The sequence below is a fragment of the Oreochromis aureus genome, linkage group 12, assembly GCF_013358895.1.
Source record: "Oreochromis aureus strain Israel breed Guangdong linkage group 12, ZZ_aureus, whole genome shotgun sequence".
Taxonomy (NCBI): Eukaryota; Metazoa; Chordata; class Actinopteri; order Cichliformes; family Cichlidae; genus Oreochromis; species Oreochromis aureus.
This window is the reverse complement of record NC_052953.1, coordinates 24555444-24570963: the sequence shown is the minus strand read 5'-3', so window position 1 is coordinate 24570963 and position 15520 is coordinate 24555444. Positions and strand designations below refer to the sequence as shown.

General features: G+C 42.2%; 2 protein-coding genes across 3 annotated transcripts; both read right to left on the bottom strand.

Annotated features, from left to right (window-relative positions):
• Positions 1 to 2536: 2536 nt before the first annotated feature.
• entpd4 (ectonucleoside triphosphate diphosphohydrolase 4) lies at positions 2537 to 9236 on the bottom strand. 2 transcript variants are annotated; one of them, XM_031726976.2, is made up of 13 exons: positions 9021 to 9236; positions 8534 to 8652; positions 8257 to 8454; positions 7962 to 8167; positions 7691 to 7841; positions 7476 to 7579; positions 7137 to 7196; positions 6809 to 6963; positions 6180 to 6346; positions 5738 to 6062; positions 4201 to 4286; positions 3928 to 4089; positions 2537 to 3718 (listed from the first exon to the last, which is right to left on the bottom strand). In XM_031726976.2, exons 2-13 carry the CDS (start codon positions 8548 to 8550, stop codon positions 3484 to 3486), a joined length of 1866 nt encoding a protein of 621 aa, XP_031582836.1. In that variant the 5' UTR covers positions 8551 to 8652; positions 9021 to 9236; the 3' UTR covers positions 2537 to 3483. The 2 variants fall into 2 exon arrangements, with proteins under 2 accessions (XP_031582836.1, XP_031582838.1); XM_031726978.2 differs by having other exon boundaries at positions 6833 to 6963.
• Positions 9237 to 9836: 600 nt separating this feature from the next.
• On the bottom strand, positions 9837 to 14474 carry si:ch211-214j8.12 (uncharacterized protein LOC100000539 homolog). Its single transcript, XM_031727017.2, has 5 exons — positions 14029 to 14474; positions 13333 to 13595; positions 13008 to 13174; positions 11044 to 12245; positions 9837 to 10571 (listed from the first exon to the last, which is right to left on the bottom strand). Exons 2-5 carry the CDS (start codon positions 13568 to 13570, stop codon positions 10178 to 10180), a joined length of 2001 nt encoding a protein of 666 aa, XP_031582877.1. The 5' UTR covers positions 13571 to 13595; positions 14029 to 14474; the 3' UTR covers positions 9837 to 10177.
• Positions 14475 to 15520: the final 1046 nt, after the last annotated feature.

Genomic DNA, 15520 nt, shown 5'->3' with positions numbered 1-15520 from the left:
GTACTTGAAAAACCGACTTTAGTACACAAACAGGATAATTTATCCTTCCGGGAAGTAAAAAACAAATAAAAATTTTTCACCCACATAAATATTTTTTGTTTTGCGTTTGTTGTTGTTGTTGTTGTTGTTTTGTTTTTGATAGGTTTAGATTTCCACATAAATAGCAATGCATAAAATGTCACATAAATATGAAATGATCACTCATTTAAGAAATAGCTCTTCATAAATAGCAGCAGTTTGCATTTTAACAACTAATTATATGAACTGTAGTGCATGTTACATAACTAGCAATTACAGCTCTGAAACACAACTGGAGAAGCAAAAGAAGGGCAACATCTGTATTTGTTATTCAGCAAAAGAAACACAGAAATGGCACGTCTTTTTTCGTTTTGTTTTTTAATCTTAAGTAAATTCTTAACTGCTGCTTTAGCGGCACTGTTCTAGTGTAGTGCTCATTGAACTATGACCTTTGATAACACATGTCTGCTTTACACACACGCTTGAGTTCCAGTTCCCAAATAAAAGCGTAACATTGTTGTCAAACTTTTGGACTACCTCACAGGTTCCTCCCATTTGCTTTAGTTCAAGGACCCCGCTGGAGGCCAGTTATTTAAACCCATTCCTTGTTTTTTCATTACATCTTCTACTCTTAATTATTTATATGTCTTTAGACACTGTATTCCTGTCTCATGTTGCAGGACAGAAGTTTCAAATTCACTTTGATATTCCACTAGATCCTGGTGTGTGCAGCGGATATCACTGGATTCAGCTGCTCTTAAGAGTTACTGGTCAGGCAACCCCACCCTCTGATTGACATCACAGGGAGTGATCTGAACAAGAACAACTGCTTTTTTTTTTTTTAATTTTCTGAGCCATTAATCGGTCACACAATAGCATTTTTAAGTGATTTGTGTTCAATCATAACAAAAACATGTTAATCATACCTACAAAAACGAGTTAAACTACCCTATGTTACGTACTATTGACTGAAACTTAAGCTCAATGGGGAAAAGCATATTGCATCACTGAGGGTGTGTTTATGAGGCACGGTGACATCCCAGTGACTCAGCAATATAAGAACCTGACATCTTAAAGAGCCAGTTGTTTTCAGGGTGCCGTTACGGCTGATGTTCACATATCAGAAAGGAAAATATCATTTTCCTTCCTTTTACCACACAAAGGTTAACATCAGCCTGTAGTGTACCAGCAAAAAATTAACTTTTAAAGGTACAGCTGGTTATTACAACACTGAAGGTGGGAGACCAGAGACGTGACACAGCAAAAAATAGAAACAAAATGACCGGCCTGCCTTTTGTACTGCACAAACTGTTGCATGTAATCATGTCAGTCTTTGTTAATAACAGACTGATAATATCAACAGTATATATAATACTAATATTGAGACATGAGTTCAGTCTGAGAGGTTACATCACAGCAAACAAACGTGGGAGCTAAGAACATGTTTTGAATTCTAGCAAAAGTGGCCATGAATTTATCTTCCACTCAAAGCAACAATAAGCGAGTGCATTAGTTTATGTTACATTGGAGTGTCTGCTGAGGATTTCAAACACCGCTGAGTTTAAAAGGCACATGACTCATTTGCTTCATTCTCAAGACACGGCACATTGATCCTGCATTGTGTGCATGACTTTGTTTGCTTTGAAACAAATCCACAAGTGGAATATTCTCAGTGATGTAGGCGTTACAGCTGTGTAACAGAGCAGATATCCAACAAAACAAGGCCAGACCGTGGCTTGGAAACACAATTTTTTTAATGAAGTATTTGCACAGCAGTGTGACACAGCAGTTTCAGGAGAGGGTGGATGCCCCTCCGATGGTCCTCCTTGGGCTCTCGCACTGTGGAGCCTCTGGATGTCTGAGCCTGGATCTCCTCCATGCCTGCTTCATGCCCTGGAGGACGGGGCTATGGCTCCCCACACCCTCTAGCAGATCATTACATGGAGAAACCTTTTGAATACAAGCGCGTTGATCCACACAGGTGTTCACTGCTTGTAGACACAAACTACACCTTTCTTAGCTGCTACCTCAAAGCACATTGTGCGCTGTCGGTCCTACGTGCTGCACAACAACATTTAATATTTAGTATTTACTGTTATTTACACTTAGCTAGATTCATGCAGTGACGTTGTGTTTATCATGTTGCTCTCTTTTTTGGCTTTTTCCTCTCTCAACAGGTGTAACAACTACAATTAAAATAACTAAATAAAATAAAATAATAACAACTAATAAATCTGTTGGGTATCTTTGTTGGCCTTCAGCCAACAATTTTGATGGCTAAAGAACCAAACAGGACAGGCAAAAAAAAAAAAAAAAGTTTCTCCAGCCCCTGTGGCCATTATTGGCTACATGCTGATTATTACCATCGATTGATTTTTTTTTCCATGCAGCTTTTAAACAGGAACTGAGTTTAAAAACCGCATTTGGTGAATAAAAGAGGACAGAGAGGTCGGTGTTCACATTACTCCCAAAGACCACGAAATTTACATTTAACCAAAAAGATGATAAAAAAAAAAGATCAGAATAGCATAAAATTTTTATTACTGGATTGCAGTGTCACATTTATTTCACATTCATTTGTGAAAACATTTCATTATATAAATAATAGGGCATGTGCTCTTGTTTACAATCTCCCCCCCCCACAGCAGTAACATGATAGCTTCTGAAAACGAAGCCTAAACATAAACATATGCAACAGTATCCAACCGAACAGCCAGATATCCACACGCAAGACTTTCAGCAAGGCCTTAGAAAAGACTGAGGCTCTGGAGAAAAGGGTAGATGCGTTGCAGTGATAAGACATGTATTGCACTAGCATAGCTGTTCAAGGCTACTTATCACTTTTAGAGCGATGTGCACGCGTACACTCAAACAGAAAAAGACTATTCCTGCTGGGACGTGCTTCTCAACTGCAGTGCAAAAAAATTCTCCTTCTACTGATTATAATTAATTGCATTTGAGGTTTCTATACAAATAGGGAGTGCTTATTTCATCTAACTTTAAGAACAACAACAAAAAAGATGTGTACATGCACAAAGAAAAGGCATACAGAACTGTAAATATCCACACATAAATAGAAATAAAAAAAAAGAAGCCACTATTGGTTTATTCGTCAAACTTTGTGAAATTAAAAACTTTGACTAAGAAATTATTTCCCTATGGATAACCTGGAAATAAAGTACCATTTATTTTTGGAAATAAATAAGAGACACTTAAGGGCAGCTGCCCTCTGAATTAGACAGGCAAAAATATAATTATGAATTTTTAACTTAATCACACATATTTTCCTCAGGCAAGCCTGAAGATTCATGCAAGGTGTTCCTTATTTGTACCATCTCTCAAAACACATTAAGGTGGAGCAGCCTTCAAAGAGTCACTGACAAAGGAGATGGCTTCAGAGAGAAAAGGATTGAAGATTGGCGACGGGAAACAGACACGCTGCCCAGACTTTACGCTCTACAAATTTTAGAGATTGATGAGGATTGTTGGTGAGCTAAGGCCCTCTTCCAGCCATGGTACAGAGGAGGGGGTGCAACGCTGAGCTGTGCGCCGATGAATGCGGCGGAGTCGCCGTAAGTACAGTATAATAGAAAGCAAAACGATGAAGAAGCAAGCCAGGAATAAGTAGTGATTGTTGACAAAGGAGAAGCTGTGTCGCCAGTGAGAGTGCGCTCCTTTCAGGCTTTCCTGTTGGATGTCCCTGGAAGAGGTCACAACAAGAACAAGTCACACATATTACAACAGTTTGGGAAAGAAAGAGTTGTGTAGTGAAATCCAGCTCTGTAGATCAACTAACCATGGCTGCACTTATTCACATGAACACCATTATTTTCACTGGGCAAAATGACTTAAAGCTTGATTAGTAAACTGACGAGGAAAGGGCAACATGTGCGAGAAAATCCATCTTACCTTAAAGGCAGAAACCGTGTTCTGTAAAGTATAGCTCCAAGAGTCCACTGGACCTCCTTATCGTAGACCAATAAAGCAGTCTTTAGGTTTTTATAATTGGTTGGGAAAGAGAAGCCTGTGTGCAATACTTCATACATCCATGCAGATTTAAAACACTGGTACCTGCAGACAGGAAAAATACAGCACATGCTGAACATTCATGCAGCAGAGATATTGGAGGAACGTGACAAGTTTTGTGTTGTTTTCAGAAACTGCTGGAGAGTCCTGACTTACTTCAATCTATGGAGATCGGCATGTGAGGCGTATAACCCAGACTCAAAGCGTTCCCTCAGAATCTTCCACTGGGTGGCACAGTAACTCTGTAAATGTTTAATAAAAACGTCTGCAAAGGTTCCAGTGACAAGTGAATGACAAACAAAATAACTCTACTCCACTGCCCAAAAAGACTTAAAGGAACACTGGATCATCACAGTCTAACATAAAGTTTGCTGATTTGCTGATCTCCCGCTTACAGCACTGTGTGGGAATTTCTGGTTTGGCACTTTTGTGGTTAAAGTCCTATCTCTCAAATAGGACCTTTTGTGTTAAGTTGGGGTCGGCTTCATCCTCTGTGGCCCCTCTGCTTTGGGGTGTGCCACAGGGATCCATTCTTGGGCCATTATTGTTTTCACTGTACCTTTTGCCTCTTGGCGCGATTTTCCGAAAACATAAAGTGTCATTCCATCTATATGCAGATGACTGCCAGCTTTATTTACCTTTCAGTCATTCTGATAGTCTCCCAAGTCGACCTCTGTTTGACTGCCTTAGTGATGTTAAAGCATGGAACTTTTTAAACTTTTTAAATTTTAATGATCGGAAGACAGAAGCGATCTTATTTGGCCGAAATCGTTTTTCTCACACTCCAGATGTTGATCTTGCAGCTTTGACTTCCCAACTAAAGAGTTCGATCACAAATCTCGGAGTAAAAATTGATTCTGCACTTACCTTTGATGACCACGTAAACGGGGTGGTAAAATCAGCATTCTATCACCTCAGATGTTTAACGAAGGTTAAGCCCTTTCTTTCCAAGCGTACCCTTTGGAATAACCTTCCTCTCCATATTAGACAGGCTACATCAGTGCCAGTTTTTAAGTCCTTATTAAAAATCTATTTTCATTCCCTGGCTTTTAACTCTGTGGGTAACTGACATTTTTATTAATTTTATTGCTATGTCTGGTTTCTGCTATTTTATTACTATATTTACATTTGTATTGTACAGCACTTCAGGGATATCAATCCATCCTGTTCACAAGCATGAGCCATTGTGAATCAATTTCACCTGCTTTGCTGTAAATCAAAGTGAAAACCGGTACAGTGGAGAGGTAACAAAACAAATCTCAAAAAGGGAATGGTTTAGCTGGTGATGACCACCATTGCCATCATCCCTGCTTACTGATACTTCCCACTACTGGTAGCATGAGACTGTTCCCGCAGCCCATTCAAGTTGGACAGCTATTCGAACATGGCGCATCCCTATGACAATGGGGTTTACTGTCTCCCAGCACAGTCTCAAGAGTGTGGAGGACATACAAGGAGATGGGGCTGTTGCACTAGGAGAAGGGCATCAGCAAGCAAGACTGAAGGACCAGGAGGAACACTGCCAGAGCCCTACACGACCTAGGGGGGATACTCATGTGTATGTCACTGACTAAACCATCAGAAAGAGCCCATGAAAGTGACATCAGGGCCCCGAGTCCTTCAGCAGGCTCTGCACTCACAACCCAACACCGTGGAGCTCTGCTGGCACTTAAACGTTTTTAGTGCCACTCACCTTGGCAGCCTTGGCGTACTTCGAAGCATTATAATCTCCACCCATGCGCAGCACATCCTCCATGCAGTAGTAGAACTCAGAGAAGCCATAGAACTGACTGTTGCTGTAGTCAATTGCTGGCTGGTAGACACCACTGAGGGAGGTTTGGGTGTCATTGGTGCGGTTTAGGAATGGCTGGAGAATTTGCCTACACTGGTCAAAGTCTCCGGTGCCTCGCAGATACAGGCGCTGTGTAGGTGGGCCAATCTCATCCTGCAGGTCAGTGGGTAGACATGGGTCCAGGAGGGGAGACTCCACTGTTTCACCGATATGCTGATCTAAGAGCCTGAATAAATTGGGATTAGAGTACAAATATCCGCAATACTGTGTAGTGCCACCTTTAAAAAACAAACAAACAAAAAAACAGTTTAATTAAGCCAAGAGAATGGCCTGCAGACCTCACCTGTTTCGGGTTGCGGTATTTCTGATGAGGTTCTCCTCGTATCTTTGGCGTGCTGCATTTCCTCCATAACCCAGAAAGGTGGACACGTAAACACGATACACATGCTCTGTGCGATGCACGTCACACCCCAAGTTAAACTCGGCCAGTAAGTTCTTGGCGATTTCCTCCTACAGAGCAAACATACATCAGCACGAGAAGTGACTCCCTCCCTCTACACACGCATATCCAAATTTACACACCCGCACTTCTAAAGTGCGTGTATACATATAAACACACCTTTATTATTAGAGCAGGGCACCCATAGACGAGGCAAGAGAAAAAAAGAGAAAGCTAAATACTGTGTCTCAAATAAAGCATCTCAAAACATCAAAGAAGCTGACATTAACTATCTAGGGAGGCTGCAGTCAATCAGTGGCATATATGCTGAGCCTGCAGCTGGCTTACAGTAGAGTCAATAGTGATGAATGGAGAGCAGATCATCTCCACGGGACAAAAATGGTGCATACAGGTTTTACCAGGAAATGATAGAGGGTGGAAGAAGGGGAGTAAGGGGGGTGGGGGAGAAAAACAGAGGGTGAGTGGCAAAAACCAAAGACAGCACGAAAACAGAATTGGTTGTGGATAATAACCTGCTGTGGAGAAGCAAAGCTTACAGTTTTGGGCACTTCGTACGCAATCTGTGTGGAGACACCACCCATGTCCAGGACACCTGTCGTCCTTTTCCTCAACAGCGTCTCCTGCTGATCGCCGCCTGGAACATGTACCTCCACTACATCCTCGTCGTCTTGGGTGAGCGACAGAAAAGAGGTTTGAGATTCGGTTAGTGAAGGCGTATCATACGAGCACCGTGGTAGCAGATACAAAAGTCTCCATGGATTTAGTTAACATGCAGCACAACAGCCTTTTAGTGGCAAAAACTTACTACACAAGTGAAATACTACCTGCGTGGATTCTTACCATTGTGCACATGGTCAAATCTTCCAAGGACAAAGTTGATTCCAATCCAAGCATAGACACCTAAAACCAATAAATACAAAGTAAATTATGATAGAAGGTTTAGTGTCAGAAAACTTTTCAGTGGCCACATAGTGATGAATCAAATTGCCTCCACTGTAGTAAATATAAAACACAAACCATTCTCATTCTGTATAACACACTGATGTTCATTCTTGTGTACTGTGTACTACGAAATTTCATGTTGTAATTTTATGTATTTGTTGCCTGGACTATATCGTTGTACATTGTCTGATGATGTGTTAAATTAAACAAATTCAAATTACGTTTCCATTTACGTACCTTCTTGTTTTCCAGAAATCACTTCCACGTGGGAATCCGAGAAGAGGAAGTTGAAGTGGACTGGGATATCTGTGCGCAGATCCTCCAGAAGTGCTTCCTGTTGACTGAAATCAAACAAACAAAATAACAAAAACTTTGCTTTTTAACTGTAACTCAGGTCAGGTCAGGTGTGAACAGATTTATAGTTCATGATTTTATTCTTATTGGGGTTTTACCTCTCAGGTAGGATTCTCATTCCAGCTGTGCACAGGACATACAAGGGTGTTTCCTGGTGCTTGTGTTTGGGGATGTGCTGGGCTGCAAAGCTCAGCAGTGGGTATATATAATCACTGGCTTTCTCTGGTGTTTTAGCCAATTCGGAAATACCTGAAGGAAAACACACATTAGACCGCAGCGGGTAAATAAAAGGCAGTACAAGATGCTGAAATGCGTGCATCACCAAATAATATTGTGATAATGGTTTGAGCCAAACACTGGACATCTCACCTGGCTTGATCTTCATGACCACTGGCTTGCGGTTCTGATCTCGCATTTGCCGGATGTCCAGCAGTTCGTGGGGATTACCGTTGTGCCGGGGCCAGCAGTACACGAACACCCTGGAGCCACTGCTGCCACAGTCCACTACCAGACCGTAGTTCAGGTTGGGGTTGGTTGTGTCTGTTGCGTCGATATCAGTGACCCTCGCTAAGTGCCTGTTGAACAATATAGAATCGTAAAACTTAGAAATGATGCTTCCCGTGTTTACTAGGACATCTGCAACTGGATAGTAGTTGTGTAAAACCTGTGGAAGTGATTTTCCTTGGTGATCCAGCTGACGTGCCCCTTTCCAGCAACAAGCAGCAGGTAGAGCAGCCCTATGAGGCAGACCACTAGACTGATGAAGAGCAGCTGTCTGATTGATGGTATCACGAGCCGAGGAAGAACCTGGGATGAGAGGCTGAAGTGCCAAGAAGCTGGGAAAAGGCACGAAAAGCTGATCCTGTCAACAAAAGATAAGAGAGCCTCAGCAAAGTATGAAACGTCACAGATATGTGAAAGGTATGCGAGGAGAAACCAACCTTCCCATGATGGACATTTCTTCTACTTGTTGCTTTACTTATCACTATAAAGCATGAAGCTGGAAGATGAATATCTGCCTTGTTTCAAACGTCCTGATGTCTTCATTTATCATTGTGACCTTTTAGGGGGCAATATTATGAATTAACAGTTATTAACATTTTATTTTGAGTGGAACTTGAGCTCTTTTATCAAGAAGGCCTGCAGAGCCGGTACGACACAGGACATGTAGCATATTCTCGCTGTAAAGGCAACGTATTTAAACTACAGACAGATATTAGCCAAACAGGAAAAGCACTGCTTATAAAAGGAAAGCAGATAAGCGCTAACGCGACTTAACTTTTGCATTTCAGACGTTTTTGTTGAATAACGTTTGAGTTTGGTTGTAGGAGAAAGCTAAATGATCCTATTTTTGCGCATTTTTACTGATCGTCACTGTAAAACCGGGAATGTTACGTGTTCACAGCTCCTAGCCGGTTTATTACTTACTAGGAAAGGTGTGAAAATTCCCCCTTTTCTTGAAAATGTGGCATTTATTAGCAGCCAGATGCTAACCTCTGGCTAACTAACGTAAAGGTACGAGAAGCTATCCGGCGAGTGACGTGGTAGTCGAGACGTGGTGATTGATTTTCATCTCCGCGTAGCCCGGATCGGAAGCCTGTGAGCAGACAGCCGCCCGTCTTGTTTTTTTCTTCTTCCACGTCTAATGTAGAGATTATTGTGCAATACCGCCACCTACTTCCTGGAATTAGGTAAGAAAAAGGTCCCCAGGGCCAGGTGATGTGAAATCATCGTGTTTAAAGGAAGAGGTTAAGAAAGAAAAAGTGGAATAGTCGAAGAGAGAGGTGTCAAAGGTTTATACTGAGTTGTGCGCAAGGATGGACACCAGGGCAAGGAAAAGGACTTTTATTGACTGACAGGCAGAGATCATGCTGGGAAGAATGTGCAGCAGGTTCAGGTGATTAAGGACAGATATTGAAATAGAAACGAAGACACAACACATGTGTGTGAAAGAGATGGAAACAGTTCAATATGCGAGAGGTAGGAGGACGAGTTTAATTACTTGGGGTCAAACATCCAAAGCAATGAGAGAGAGGTGAAGAAGAGATTTACAAGATGGTAGCGAGATATGCTATGATGGGTGGTTTGGAGATGTTTGCACAGAGATGTTTTCATTGGGAGTGACCAGAATTGACAGGATTAGAAATGAGCGGGTTGGAGACAAAGGTAGAGAGGCAAGGCTGAGATAGTTTGGACATGTGCAGTGGATTGATAGTGGATATAAAATCACAAGTCATACACAAATCCAGGTTCTCATGTGTATTTAATATAAGATTTATAGCTTACTGAAAAGACAATACATTAATATTGACTTTCTAATAAGTTTGAAAAACAATAAAAAGAGCATGACGAATGATTTAAAACATGGTATAAATTATACAGCACATTTTCAAATGTATCCAAGTTACTGTAATAACTCTTTTTATATAAGACAAGTCATCAAGTGTTACTTCAATATGTTCTCTCAGTGCAAAAATAACCTGTGATAACCTGCCAACACTCGTAGAGCTGTAGTAGAACCTCACACTATAAAAGGTGCACAGTGGTTTTATTTGCTGTACGTGAATCAGCTGGTAATCTCTTCATTATGCCCAGACAATTTGAACATTACTGCACGTCTTGCAGGCCAGCCACTCGGAGTAACTAATTTGCCAGCAGCAACTCACGTCCACATACTTCAGTCTCTTGCTCTGCTGTAATAAACTCTTCACCGTTGTAATCGTCACGTCTGTCCGCTGCAGATCAACGTGGCGTACCCGTGCGAGCGGCACGAGAGGTGAGCCTGTGGATTCTGCAGAAGCATGCGGCTCATAGTTCTCTGTGCGTAGCACACTCTGTAAAGTGTAGTCCAGGGGGCACGGCAGGGAGACGAGTGAGAGCTTCTCCAGTAAAGGGGAGCCGGTCAGGAGACACCTGAGCACCGTCTTCAGGGACATCCAGAACATGGCAGGCTTTATTTGGCTGTGTTCATAGGAGAAACTTCAGGGAAAGACAAAGAAGATAAGGAAAAATGTTGAATGGTGGATAGATTGCCAAGGAAGATTAAGTCTTGTCTACTTATCAAAATATAATTTTCCTGGCCTCTGGTAAGGCTACAAACATTTCTTAAGTTTCAAATAATTATTTCCTCCCACTTTATTTTGTTATACGCCACAATACAGATGGATGTTCCTGAGGCAGAAAGAAGGCTTAAAAAGAAGAATATGAACACTGTAAAGGCCAGCGTTATCTGTATATCAGGGCTTCTTAAACTTGGCAGCAAAAATAGACTATTTTGACTTTCCTTTAATGGCATGATCAAATGTTAGATGGATATGAAACATCATTCTGAGCAGCCTACTACAAGAACACACAAAGAAACTACTGAGAAATAATGTCAGCAGTGTGGAATCTTTACTGAAGGGCAATACTTCCTGGTATACTATAAATAGTACCTCAGCAGTAACCTTACCTGAGTGTGAGAGAGCAAAGGTTAGGCAGACGTGGAAGATCTCCATTGTCCTGTTGATCCTCCTCATGTTCTATTTGTAGGAAGGAGGGAGGAGGCTCAGCAGAAATGAGCAGGTCTCTGAGTCTGGGACAGGCCCTGATGACTGGCAGGAGTCTGGTGTAGGAGCTGGTTTTCACCCCTTCAAGTGTAAGAGAAATCAGAGAGGACCCTGCAACTAACAGAGCGGGAAGGAGGTTGTCCAGATTTCCTGGGAATTGGACCGAGAGCCTCTGCAGCTGACCGGACCAGGCCTTGAGGCCCGCAGCTAACAGAGATACCTTGCTTCCTCCTCTAGTGTTTTCATTACTGTCAACACTCACAGACATGGAGCAAATGCCTGGACATAAACGACCTAAACTATCCAAAGAGTCAAAGGTTAAGCCCTTAACATCCTTCAGTTTCAGGACAAAGTCTGACTGTGACAGATGTGTCCTTTTTTGCCCCGACTGCCTCTGAGAGCAAGGCAGCCCTTCATCTTTACTTGTATCTTCCTCACTCCCACTCCTATACTCCTCCCATGATATCCCCTTCCCCCCTTCATCCTCATTTTCTCTGTCCACTGCTGTTTTTTCTCTCCTCATTCTTAAATTATCCTTGCCTTCCTTGTCTCTTCTTTCCTGCCAAACCTGTTCCAGCTTGGCAACTCCTTCCCTGCTTGTAAACTCGTCTGCCAGGCTGAACTCTCTCTGCTCGATGAGGCAGCAGGCCTTTTCTATGCCCTCCATGGCTACTCTTTCCAGGGAGGGGAGAGAGAGAAGGAGGTAGGCTGCAGCAGCCACAGGGTCTTCCTCTTGTACCCCAAACCCAATATCCAGAGCCAGCAGACTGCTGAGGGGAAGAGGAGCCACAGTTGCAGGAAAGGATGAGGACTGATCAGAGCAGGAAGTGGAAACAGAACACTGAGATTTAGAGGGACTGCCTGAGGATGAGCAGAAAGCCCCACCTCCAAGAGGAAGCAATCCACCTGGGGAAAGCAAATGACAGCGGGATACATCTAGATGCCGCAACAAACGGCAACGCTGAGCGATTGTTCTGATTACATGCTTGTCACAGGACATGCCAGTCAGAGAGAGGGAGCGCAAAGCAGGAAGGCCGTGGAGGGTTTCGGAAATGACCTTTGAAGGTAGCTGCTGGGCTCCAGACAAATCCAGACTCCTCAAATCCTGAGACAAAAACACAGAAAGTTCAGACTCACAATAAATAATCAGGAGAAACAGAGAAATATTTAAATAATTTGTATGAATTTTCGACTTTCTAGTGTAATTGCAGTGGGTTTACATTACCAAATATCTAGCACCCTCTTAGCAACTGGTTTAAAATAAGTCTTTGGGTACTGGATCACATACAGTCAGCCCAGACACACTGCAGTTTACAGCTGCATCCATCATGACCCTCCATGGTGTCAACATTCGTGTTTAGATTATATTACTGACTGCACTGACAGGTTGTCAGGACAAAGTTGTATGTGACTTACAAAAGGAACCAAGGTAAGATTAAAACAAAAAGCACCACCACTGATGATATATATATATATATGTTCCTGTAGCATCCTTTTTCAGGACATATCAGTGCACTTTATATGCTACGCTACCAAGTTTGGCCCCCTTCGTAAGTAGTTTGACTGATCAGATCACAGTGCATCTTGATAATGGCGATCTGATTACCCAACACATATTTTAAAAGCATCTGTGAACAGGGTCTTAATTTTCATTTTAGGAGCTGTTCATTCCCAGAATAAAAAACAACTCATGAAACTGTAACATATATAGATATTTAATGCAGGAAGGAAAATGTCTCTTTTACGTAAAATATAAATATATGAAAAATGTCTACAGCTGGAGAAGAACCCCCTTAACCATTAGCCATGAACTGCATGTGCAGTAAAAGATGAGACATGGACATGGAAGCGGTGGTTTCTCTCTAACCTGGCAGCGTGCAGCAATGTTAGTGCAGAGGGCCGGGGTGACCAAAGCAGGACAACTTTCCAGAGACAGACCTCGAAGCTGGGGCACCAACAGGAGGTGGAGGGCTGCCCGGGACAACTGCTTTCTGCTGCACAGCAGGCATGTCAGCTCCTCAACAAGTTCACTGGCTACAGGCAGAGTTAAAGAGTAAAAAAACAAACATCCGCAAAGATATTATTAAGACACGTACAGCAGGGGATCACTTATAGTGATTTAGTCAAATCTGTGCTGCTGCTTTTTTGATTTCTCCTGTTATCATTTTTTAATTAGACCCTCATTAACTCACTGAGTAAGTTGAAAGGCCCCATGATGTATCTGAATGAATACTGATCCAGGTAGTTATCGGTATAGTCTTTCACCCACACTTCTTTCATGTTGTCAGCAAGGCTTAGCAGAGACAGCTGCCTCAGTGAAAGGACCGGACCATCTACATCTGTCCTCCAGCAGTCTCCCGTTCTCTGCCTCCTGCGCCCGGGTCTAGCCTTCGCCCCACCACGTTCAGCCAAAGCCCGAAACAAGGGCATTGTGGGATTTCAGCTGACTTCAGGGCTGAAGTGGACAAATGCAACAAGTGATGAAGGGTTAAAAGTAGACATTGCTTTCTTTTATAAAGTCATAATATTGATAAGGAGTTTTAACTCTTATGTAATTTGAATGGTGTCATTAGGATTGAAGTTATTTTGCCAACAAATGTAAAAAAAAAGAAAAGAAAAAAAAAACTACAGCACATATAAAGCTGACACGGTGCACACCCCCTCCTCTCACAGATCAGCGTTCATATCTAAACGTTAAAACATACTAGTTGATGTTAATAAACTACTTTTGGTGTTCGTGTGTGAATGAGAGTGGCAGGGTTAACCAAGCTACAGTAAACTGTTAACTATCAGTGCTGATGTCTAACTAACTCGCCTTTGTAGTTACGGAAAGATTGAAAGGAGCTGAATGCATTGTTTAGAATACTTTCCAGTGCACTGACACCTACCTGGCAGATGTAACAGTGTGCTGTCTTGTCGTTATGCGAAAACAAAGCACGGTTGTACCTTGCTCTGACGCTTTCAACACTTCCTGACTGGACGCTGATCACATAGAACATTTTTCCCTGAGTTTTGTCTCCCAGGGGCACTCCGTGTCAGGCTGCCTGACATCATCAAGTGAAACAAACGTAAACCTTCCCGGTCTGAAAGTCCAGCGGAAACAAAGCAGTGCACGAGACTTCCCTGGTAACCCGGTAGGGCTTTCTGAAAAACTTGGGGAGGGACCGAGTGTCACTGAACATCAAGCTACGTTCAAGGTCAATGTGAAGTTTCGGAGAAAAATGTTAAAAATGCAAATTAACTGATTATTATCACTTTTATTATTTTATCTGCAAGCAACTTGTCTATGAATGTAATACTAATCATTAATTAAGGCCTTGTGTATTAATCTCAGGAAAAGTCTTTTAATTATGTGCCTGTAAAGTAACTTTAAATGCTGATATTCTTGAATCTCATCAATGAATCTTGAACTGTGTTTAAGATACTTGCTGTTAATTAAAAGGGTTTACAACCTTCCAACCTTCCAGCTGTCAATAGAATGCAATGCTGTAAAGCTAAATACGAACACTTTATGTAATACCACTTTGTACCACACGATGGTGCAGCAAGACAATAGTACAGGGGTCTGCAACCTTTTACACCCAAAGAGCCACTTGGATCCGGTTTCCACGCAAAAGAAAACTCTGGGAGCCGCAAATACTTTTTGACATCTAAAATGAAGATAACACTGTATATATTGTTTTTTACCTTTGTGCTTTGTGTGAACAACTAAGGTGTGTTGCTTATGAAATCCATGAAGTGCTACAGAGAAAATTACATTTTATTTACGTAATTAACACATTTTGAACTCTTAAAGAAATATAACAAAAGGAAAGACACCCAGCTGAACTAAAATGATCCATGTTGTCAGCCGCCACCCTTATATCGCCTTTGGACTGTTGGAGCCTTGACCTGACTCTTAAAAAATAATTGGAAAAAAGCACTATGCTGCTGAAAAATGAAAAATAGATATTTGCAAAATTCTGCCTAAATATGTATTTTACCTGGTTAATGCGTGCGGCGGGGCGTGGTTTGCAGCGCCGCTGCAGGGGAGTGGGACGCACCTGAGCGACACCCGCAATCACGCCTCGCCGCCTTTACGTCTGCGCTATCTATGCTGTTGTGTTGTTGGTGGTGTATGTCGGGCTGTGAGCTGAAAAGCTACAGCCGGCTGTATGCGTACAGCAACCGTGTGTGAAAAGTGCTCAATAAAGAGATGCTCAAAAGCGTGTTCATGGAAACATCGTCGGGTCTGCCGTGATTTGTTTACAATGGGACTTTGCTCCTGAACCTCTGTGCACAGAGTCCGCAAATCGGGGATATACGAAGTCAGTTTACTCACGGTGTTTGTCTTTAACATAGTTCACGGTGGAGAACAGCTGCTGACATAATGTGGATCCG

Coding starts and splice junctions, on each gene's coding strand:
- entpd4 (XM_031726976.2), bottom strand. Junction 6,347..6,808: donor GCTTTGCTTCTCCACAGCAG/GTTATTATCCAC, acceptor TTTGCTCTGTAG/GAGGAAATCGCCAAGAACTT. Junction 6,063..6,179: donor AATACCGCAACCCGAAACAG/GTGAGGTCTGCA, acceptor CAATTTATTCAG/GCTCTTAGATCAGCATATCG.
- si:ch211-214j8.12 (XM_031727017.2), bottom strand. CDS start 13,570: ATGCCCTTGTTTCGGGCTTTGGCTGAACGTGGTGGGGCGAAGGCTAGA. Junction 13,175..13,332: donor GGGGCCTTTCAACTTACTCA/GTGAGTTAATGA, acceptor CTCTGCCTGTAG/CCAGTGAACTTGTTGAGGAG. Junction 12,246..13,007: donor ACATTGCTGCACGCTGCCAG/GTTAGAGAGAAA, acceptor TTTTTGTCTCAG/GATTTGAGGAGTCTGGATTT.